Raw genomic sequence first — 9,734 nt, 5'->3', positions numbered from 1 at the left:
CTGATAGCCGCAAGGGTGGACCTTCACAGTCTTAGAGACTGAGCAATAGCTCTTTTCGTACAAGACGGTATTCAACGATTATTGCCCAATATGTATTAAACGACTTTTTTAACGAGTAAAGAGTAAAGGAATTTTATTTGAATGAGGTAGGTGTTAGTTTGGTTTGACTAAGGTCCACCCCAGTGGAATGAATAGTACGAAAGACCTTCAGCGGGGGGTCGTAAAGTCCAAACGGACCTTGCAATGATATCACTGTAATGAAAAGTAAAACCTACGGAGCACTGGAATTTATTTTGTATATTTTTTTATCATAATCATATATAACGTAATCGTTGAAGGGGAGTGGGGCTTCTAAAAGATAATTACTCCTTTGGACTTATTGGTTTTTTTTTACAAATTTAAAATCGCAGTATTAATACAGTTCTTATGCAATAAATAAATATATCAAAATTCCATTTCGCACTGTAGCATAATTTGCTATTCAAAGTAAAGAAATAAATACATAACCTTCATATTTTTCTTTACAATAAAAAATGGTAAATAAAAATCCAAAATTCCATAGTATACTTTTTAAAGCAAACTATTTTTTTTAAGATTTTTGATATTTGCGTGAAGAATTTTATTAATAATATTTGTAATATTTACTTAAGAAATTGATAAGAGCATTACAAATGTTATTACTTTATATTTTTTGTTTGAATCTGAATTTTGTAATTGATCTGTGATTCACTTTTTCATAATCTGTATTGAACCTGTACTTTACCTCCGAAAGTTTTGCCACCCAGCCAAGCTAATCTTATCCTGCTGAGATTCCCTCGATGTGGAAAAGTTTTGCTTCAGTTAGTTTACAATGCTTTCCTGAGCTTGTAAATCTGCGGAACAAACTCAGCCAGCTGGTCTCGATCAGTAACCGGGGAAATCTGTTCTTGGCAGATAAGATTTGGGGACAACAAGTGGACAAGTACCCAGAATCGGGCATTATATACTCTGTTCCCACGCCATAAAAAAATTTTTGCGAAATTACGGATACGGATCGTTTCCCTATCAATTGTTTCCGCACTCCATCTCAAGTGAGTGTCATCCAAACGACGAACAAACGAATGCCAACCCACCACCACTCGATCTGAATAGACATGGGGCAAGTGGCCTCTCGGATCGGAGATACGATTGCCTGATACAGTAAATGAAATAAGGCTGATTATGCTCCTCACCGGGTTTATCGACTGCTTTTGTTTACCTCCTTGAAATGATTTCGTTTTCGTGGGGCGCCAATAAGATTATTTAAATTCTGGGAAGTGTTAAACCAAATTTTTGGGTGTGGTTTCGGGGAAGCTCTTTTCGATTAGTGAAGCAGGAAAACCTTGAAGTTATATGGTGCTGTATATTAAACAACCGAACCGTCCTAACCCAACATAAATATTGTTTTTCTGTAACTCATTTTTATTTTTTTCCTTCTACCGAAATTGTTGTTTATTTTATTTTCGTCTTATCATATCATATATATCATATTTTAATAATTATAAATATAAAAATGGCTGAAATAATAAATAACCCCTGACTTTATCGTAACCATTGTACTATACTATATTATATCATCACAATCTATCGTTTTGTTTCCTATCTTATTTCATTCTCAATCATTTCATCATAATACCATTTTAATATAAGCTATATTAACGCTTTATTTTAATGATCCTAATTCCCTTCTTTGCATACTTTGCTTTACACAATTCCCTTATTAAATATGTATTATCTACTCCAAAGTGTCATTGGCAATTGATTTATATGTATATATTTATATGTATTATACGTCGTCTTATCATATTTAATTTTTAATCATTTCACCATAATACCATTTTAATCTATCCTAAATATAAATGTAGTTTAAAAAAATAAATAACCCGTGACTTTATCATAGTCCAATTCACCATACTCTAACCATATTATATCATCTCAAGCTATCGTTTTGTTCCTTATCTTATTTCATTTCAATCATTTCATCATAATACCATAATAATCTAAGCTAAATATAAGCTACTTCGCCTTATATAAATCCCATATTTATTCTTAAAAGTGCCATAGTCATTCGGTTTATCTTTTTTTCAGGGACACCTTCCTCAAATTGGCCTTGACTTTCTATACCAAACCGAAATGATCGGATAATTGTCTGTTTAGGTGGGCGACTCGTGGGTGCAAAGTCCTTGGCAGCGGGTAATTTAATTAAACCGAATCTAAATGGTGGATCGTCTTTTCGATATAGGCCGGTCTATGAGTCGCACGATGAAATGTCTGCAATCTACTATTTTTTTGTCTTTGACATGGATTTATGCACGTCGGGCACTTGGCCCACAAATCCGAATCCAAACCCCAAAACCAGTGAATCCAGTCGTAGTTATACTGGGGTAATGGCGATCTTGGAGGTGGTGATTAGGGGTTCGGGTAGAACGAGAGCTAGATAAGACACTTTAACGGGGCGATAAAGTGGGCACTGCAAGCCAATTGATTAGCAGACGCTGGAGGAGAGGCTTTACCCTTATCGGAGGAGGGCAGGCACCAAGACCAGTAGCAATATTTATAGACTTCAGGGGCGGCCGTTGCTTGGTCATCGCTGCCCTCAAGTGCCCACTCCAATCGCTCGGTTCTATTCGGTGAAAATCCAATTGAAAATCACAAAAAAAAAAAAAAAAAAAAAAAACAAAAAACTCGCCTATAAAAGCCGCACGATCTCTGGACGATTGCCCACTAAGTCACACACTCCACACTCAGGTGGTCGCGACGCGTTCTCTAGAGATCACTGTACCTAAACCAAGGATCCATCGCACAGGATTATGAAGGACCATTTCGGTGTCCTGGCAGTCGCGCTGCTGATCGCGACTGTCGGCGCTCAGGATGCCTCATCCAGCTACCTCCTCTCCGGTCACTCAACCCCGATGAGCAGTAGTCTGGCCCACCAGTTCTTCAATTTGGCCTCCCAGCATGCCCAACTGGCCAATCAGACCGGCACCCAGGTGAGCCGAATCTCGAGGGAAGGACCCTACGATGACGACCAGTGCGACCGGGATATTAACCGCATACGGGATGCCATCGACAATTTGGAGGAATGGGCTCTGGAATGTAAGCATTACGTGAAGGTGGATTTTTTTTTAAGATCAGTGATCGCTAGTAATAATGGTTCAATAAGACTTTTTTTAATAGCTTGGTTATTTTCTAAAGATCAGTGATCGCTATAACCAAATAGTTCCATAAAACTTTTTGTATAGCTTAGAGTCTATCTAAGGATCAGTGCTCGTTATTACCAAATACCTCGGTAGGACTTTTTGTTTAGAATGGTTTTTTCCAGATAGATCCATATAGCTCAGTTTTATCCAATCCATGAGTACCAAAACTAAGGTGATTAAAACTCTTGGTAATCATTTGATGGTAGTCGCTTTATTCTAAAGATTAGTGATCGTTATTACCAAATGGTTCCAAAAGACTATTTGTATAGCTCAGTTTTATACAATTCATCAATACCCTTGTTGAAGTGAATTAGATCTTTTTCTTTTGGTATCAATTTCCTTCGTATATATACGTCTTAGATCTCTTTTTTAAGTTTTTTTATGTTTAATTGATCCACCCTAAAAATTTCATTTTGATCCTTATCATCACAAATGTAAATCATATAAAATTATAAAGTAATCTTTCCAATGAATTATTTTGATCCCTACTCGAATTTCAATTCAGTATTTACATTTTGATATTCTTCGTCCAATGAATCCACTTTTGTACCCATAAATTCCACTTTTGTAATATAAACCCTTTCTTGTATTACCATTAATACACTTTACTTATTGCATTACCCGTTATCTTCACTGTATGATTCCCAATTAGTCATTCATAAATTCAATTTCGCCTTGATTTCACTTTTATGAGTGCCATAATTTCAATTGCAAATCCATTCAGTCACTAAATTGCCAGCGATAAGATCTGGCTATAGTGGCAGCGAAATTTCCAACATGATTTCATGGCCACAATGAGAAGTGGTTTTACATGGGAATTTGCGTTAAAATTTATAGAAGAGATTAGTAGATTAAGAAAACGAGACTTATAATTCCACTTGATTTTCTGATCCCTGGGTTTTATGATTGGGAAAACCCTTGAAATTTGATTGCGTCTTTACTACCTGATTTCACAATTTCATTCATAATTTTCACGATGAAGTAACTTGCAACGTATGGACCCTACTATATAAGTCCGTATCAGCGGATGGTGACGGTTTAAAGTAGAATGCAATTTACGAGATCCATAAATCAGGCACGAATAGTAAAGTGCACAAGCAACCGCACCACTAATCGTATCTATATCATTCAATCTGACAGCTTATCGCTACTGAAAATCCCTAGCATGGAGCCTGCAGGTGCAAAATAAAAAGGTCTTATCTGAAATTAAAAACGTACTTCGGAACTTCTTCAAATTAATACATGCTTTAAAATTAAAAGTGGCTTTTGGATTATGATGGATTATTACCAGACTAATATTTAGAACTTAAAATCAAAAGTGGGCTTTCGATCAGGAGGTTGAAATAAACGTTTCTTTCCGTTTTAAACATAAAAATCTTTAAATGGACAAAGTACCCTAAGCCAAAAGTGGTTCTTCGAGCAGGATGGAATATTAAATCTTTTTCTCCAATTGTTTAAGATTCTTTTTTAAATTGATACCAAACGGAATCCCAAAAGTGGTCCTTCGAGCCGGATGATTAATGAAACTCCATCTTTTCCGATTCCTTACAGTTCCGGACACATGGGGTCGTATGCCCATGGGTCTCTTCTGGGGTCACACGATCAGCATGGGTCAGTACGAGGAGTGCGTAGCGGCGTCCACTACCTACGGCGATGAGATCCGTGGACAGTACTGCTTGGCGCGCCTGAACATCACCACGTTCTATGATTCGGTGAAGAAACGCGGGCAAGAGTTCGGTCGTATTAGCTATAAACAAACGGATCCGGAGTTTTTCGAGCTGGGCATCTGCATTCCCTCGACATGCAGTCCACAGAAGAGCGATAAATTGCTCAAGTACGTTGTCTCCCACTTTTATGGTCAGGATGTGACCCAGTCGACGTTTGAAATGGTCACGGAAACGCGCTGTAAATACGATGCACCCATCGAGCTACGCGGCATTGACATCTTTGCCATGTAAGTATTATAAATATTTATATAAAATAGATAATATAACTAATGTTTTTATTTCCTTATAGAATCTTTTTCTCGACGATCGTCTTCTTTATGGTGGCCAGCAGTGTCTACGATTACATTCAGACTCGCAACAAAGGTAGGTTGAGGATGCCCACATTGTGCGGATTATATATTCTAATACATTTTCCTTTGATTAGCCCCCAAGCAACCACTGCTGGTGGCCTTTTCCGTGCTGACCAACGCACCCAAGATCTTCACCGTGAAAAAGGTGAACAATCCGAATGTGATTCACTGCCTTAACGGACTGCGTTGCTTTAGTATGATGTGGGTGGTCTTCGGCCATGGCTACATGACCATCTACGATCTGCCGCACATCAACAGGAACGCCTTCTACACCTGGTTGGAGACCCCCTATTCAATGTTGGTCCAGAACGGCTCCCTTTGCGTGGACACGTTCTTCTTTATGTCCGGATTGCTGATGTGCTGGGGTGCCTTCCGCGAATTGGAGCGCACCAAGGGCAAACTGAACATCCCCATGATGTACTTCCATCGGTATATCCGACTCACTCCAGTGGTGGCCGTCGTCGTCCTGTACATTATGTCACTCTACAAGTACTCAGGCGCCGGACCCATGTGGTTCAAGCTGGGCACCCAGGACAAAAGGTGCGAAGACACCTGGTGGGCCACGCTCATCTACATTCAGAACTACGCCTTCCCCTACAGCATTGTGAGTCTTCTTTCGTTATTCTTACTTGTATATCATCACCTCTTGAGGTTTTCTTACAAATCATTTCTTTTTTTGTACCTTTTTACCTTAAATATCTCAGCTAAGTGATCACTGTTCTCTATAATGGGTGAGCTTATCTCATTAATTAAGAAAACTAAAACCTGAGAACTGTCTTGATTCTTAAGTACTAGAATAAGTACATGGGAATAAACTTATTTCATCATCATTGGAAACCGATGAAACCAAAACCCTATATTAATAGATCTTGAATTGTCGATTTCTCATTCCTAGTGCATCTCCCAATCGTGGTACTTGGCCGTGGATACCCAGCTCTACTTCCTTTCACCGCTGTTCCTGATTCCGCTGTGGAAATGGGGCAAGAAGGCCTTGGTGCCCATCGTGATCTTCCTGATTATTTGCCTGGGCGGCACGTTCGCCACCTTCATGCTAAATGACTTTACGCTATTCCGAGTGCAGGACGATCATGTGGATCTGCGTCAGCGGTTGACCTACTATCCCACCCATACGCGTATTCCCACCTGGCTGATTGGCGTGATCTTTGGCTACTTCCTGTTCACCAGGAACCGCGGACGTCAGATTCCGATGACCAAGCCCCTGGTGCTGACCGGTTGGTTTGTGGCCTGTGGAACGATGCTGGCCTGCATGTGGGGACCCTACTGGCGCATTCTGCCGAGCACTCCCGACTCCCCGCTCATTGAGGGCGCCTTCTTCGAGCCACTGAGCAGGACGTCGTGGGCCTTGTCCATCGGCTGGATCGTCTGGGCCTGCTACAATGGGCACGGTGGCCTGGTCAATGACTTCCTCTCCTGGAGCTTCTTCACCGGCTTCAGTCGACTCACCTACTGCATGTATGTGATCCATCGCATTGTTCAGCTGGTCAATGCCGCTCGTCTCCAGACGGACACCCACTTCTCCAACTACGATGCGGTGAGTATAGATTGGTAATTTCTTTACCGTTGAGGTTAACTTGTCCTAAAAATTATTTAAGATTAGGTACTCTTAACTAATCCTAAAAAATTAATTTTACAAAAAATATTACAACAATTATTACAATTATTAAGTTCCTAAGCACTAACTTAAACCTAAAAACTTTTTATCTTAAATCGCATTTATAGATCCTCCGCTGGTGGCATGACTTCGGCATCACCCTGACCGCCTCGATCTTTGCCACTCTGGCCTTCGAGGCACCCATTTTGGGCATCGAGAAGGCCATTTTCGGCAAGCCTGCGCCCAAGAAGCCCACTCCTGGCGAGCTGGCCAAAAGTGCCCCGGTGGCAGATGCTCCAGCTCCAGCTCCAGCTCCAGCACCTACTTCTGCCACTGATCCTGCTCCTGTTGAAACCAAGGCGGAAATAACACCAGCTTCCAACAGCGAAGAGAATCCATCCAAGGCCTAGGCTCCAAAGCCTCGAAACGATTTTTTTTTGTCCCCATACGAAACCATTTTTTTGTGTGTAGTTAGTTTTATTTATTAAAAATTTTTAACAATCAATCGGAAAACTTTTTGTTTTGTAATAGATTTAAAGCCTCGTTTGTGCTAATAATAAGGTGACCCTTAACAGTTCATTGATTGAATGGGATTTTAAAGTAATACAGTCCTTAAAGAACGCGGTTTTATAAAAATTATAGTTATTAAGCAAATAGCTTATAGGGTACAACTTTGCGTGGATTAACAAGTTTAACAATGATATAGGAATTTAGGTTTTGGTGACCTCAAATCACTTTTTATCATCTTAGCAAAAAAGTAATATTTGAAAATAAGTTGAGGTTTTATTTATGCATTTAATTTGGAATCTAAGGCTTACAAATAAGAAGATTAACATGTGAAACTAAAATAGAGTTTTTTTAAACTTTAATAAATAACAATGTGAGTACCCTTATTTCTATATTATTTAAGACCAGCCGTGACACAAACCTGCTGTCAAGTGTTGATGGATTTTTTAGGGCATTTTATACTGCTGGTCGCTGGTTATATTCGGGCGGCTGGGACATGGTCACATTCTTATTTACTCGGTAAAAAATGGCGTCGGAGGCAGAAGAACAACAATTCGTAAGTGTTCCGTTCCAAACAAATAAATATTGTTTATGCGCGTTGGCGCGGGAGGCGGGGTCTCTGTGCCAGCTTTGCCGCCCACTGACACGCCCACCCAGGGGCGAACGTTAGGTGGCAGTAGCCGTTGGCAGCGGGAAAAAGGACTTGCAACGCGCAAAACCCTTAAATACCGAAAGGCTTAACGAAACGTTTACCGAAATTTTGCGTGCGTGTTTTCAACCTGTATTCCGTGTTTGTGTATGTGTGTCGCTATGCGGGTTGACCTGTGTGTGCGTGTGTTGGGCAAACTTTTTGCGCAAGGGTATGTGTGTGCATGTTCCGCAATTGCAATATTTATTGCAAATGTGTGGGTGAGTGTGCGTGTTTATGTCGGTTAACACGTGCCGCCCCCGCCCCTCCTTTCCACTCGCATTCCATGGCAGCCTTCTTATCACTGCAACAGCAACAACAACAATAACAACGATGCGTGTGTGTGTGGGTTCACTTCATTAGGGAAAGTGATTTCCGGAGTGAAGTTGTTGTTGTTATTGTTTGCTGCAAAAGGGTCAAAAACCGGTTTAGTTGCAGAGGGAAAAACTAAAAAACGAATCAAGAAAAAACGCTTTCCCTTCGCCAAATGGCAGTAGCTGTGTGTGTTTCTCTTAAGCCGGTCAATTCAGCATTGCACAAATCTTTGTTTCCAATCCCACTGTCAAACACACACACTCACACAATTGCACTGCCATTGTTTGCTTAATCACTTAACGAGTGTGAAAGAGAGAGACAGAGTGATGGGGGGAGCGGAGGGAGATAGAGCGAGTATATTACTTTAATTGGGATTTCGAAATTTCCTTCTTTTCTTTGTTCAAATCGTTTGTTTTTTCTTTTTTTTTTAAATTAAATAAATTTTTTAAATTATTTTTCAAAATTCGCCAAATGATTGCTTGCTTAGAGCAGATAAACAATTTTAGCAAGTTATTATTCATTTCTTTAAGCGCTTAGTAATAATTGCAAAAAAATATCACCAAAGCTTTAAAGTTTTTTAATTGTTTATAAATATTTTATGAAAATACATATAGTGTATTTGTTTTTTAATAATTTAATTTATGACTTTAAATAAGTCAAGTCATAAATTATTTACCTTAGTTTTTATTTTTCGCAATACATATTTGGTATTAAAATTTCAAATTCTGTACGCAATTTTACACATTTCTCTCTTATTTAATTTCATTACTTCTTGCTCATAAGCTGCGCCTTTTAAAAAATGTTTTAAAATTGGTATTTGTAACTGTAAAAGCTGTACCACAAATTACTCATTGTTGTGGAAAAAAGAGTATTCTAATATTTCAAAACCTCTTCTTTTTAATTCTCTTTACTCTTTAAATTCAAAGAAAATAATTCCTGGAAATTTATTTGTCGTTCTGCAAAGGGTTCATTATTTGTATACCCCGAAATTCTTTTGTAGTCGTCAGTTTTTCCCCATTGGAAAATTTTCATTGGCATTTTCGCTACGCCAATCGGAAGTGGCGTTGTTTATGTTCTTTCCTGATAATTTATTTATTTTCTTCTTGAGATTCCCCCCCTCCACCCACCTCGTAAATTTGAATTTCCTTGGAAATCTTTTTTTGGGTCTTCAAATTGGTTTAAAGCGAAATTTTCATTCATGCAAATTTATAGTTGGTTATTATTACACGTGTAAAGATGAGAAAAGGTCAAAATTGAGGTATATTTTCTAATTCGCAATTAAGATTGTAATTCACTTTTTTTGTTTTTTTTTCTAAA

At 39.0% G+C, this 9,734-nt stretch overlaps 2 protein-coding genes across 2 annotated transcripts in view; both read left to right on the top strand.

Moving 5' to 3' along the window:
* Positions 1–2,728: 2,728 nt before the first annotated feature.
* Positions 2,729–7,800, top strand: LOC108137328 (nose resistant to fluoxetine protein 6). Its single transcript, XM_017258958.2, has 6 exons — positions 2,729–3,114; positions 4,770–5,172; positions 5,235–5,308; positions 5,370–5,899; positions 6,191–6,847; positions 7,036–7,800. The coding sequence occupies exons 1-6, from the start codon at positions 2,829–2,831 to the stop codon at positions 7,315–7,317; spliced, it is 2,232 nt and encodes a 743-aa protein (XP_017114447.1). The 5' UTR covers positions 2,729–2,828; the 3' UTR covers positions 7,318–7,800.
* An 88-nt stretch (positions 7,801–7,888) lies between these two features.
* LOC108137279 (tyrosine-protein phosphatase non-receptor type 9) overlaps positions 7,889–9,734 on the top strand; it is a 36,290-nt gene continuing 34,444 nt past the window's right edge. The window contains exon 1 of the mRNA XM_017258885.2: positions 7,889–7,970. Within this exon, the coding sequence (XP_017114374.1) occupies positions 7,941–7,970 (30 nt within the window). The 5' untranslated portion in view covers positions 7,889–7,940. The remainder of the gene's footprint in view (positions 7,971–9,734) is intronic.

Source organism: Drosophila elegans, unplaced genomic scaffold (assembly GCF_018152505.1).
Source record: "Drosophila elegans isolate 14027-0461.03 unplaced genomic scaffold, ASM1815250v1 contig_149, whole genome shotgun sequence".
Taxonomy (NCBI): Eukaryota; Metazoa; Arthropoda; class Insecta; order Diptera; family Drosophilidae; genus Drosophila; species Drosophila elegans.
Note: the sequence above shows the minus strand (reverse complement) of the source record. Positions and strands in the feature narration are given on the sequence as shown.

Excerpts from the sequence above, each read along its gene's own strand:
- LOC108137328 (XM_017258958.2), top strand. The coding sequence starts at position 2,829 with ATGAAGGACCATTTCGGTGTCCTGGCAGTCGCGCTGCTGATCGCGACT. Across the intron at positions 5,173-5,234 it reads GGCATTGACATCTTTGCCAT|AATCTTTTTCTCGACGATCG; the intron begins GTAAGTATTATA and ends ATTTCCTTATAG. Across the intron at positions 5,900-6,190 it reads ACGCCTTCCCCTACAGCATT|TGCATCTCCCAATCGTGGTA; the intron begins GTGAGTCTTCTT and ends TCTCATTCCTAG.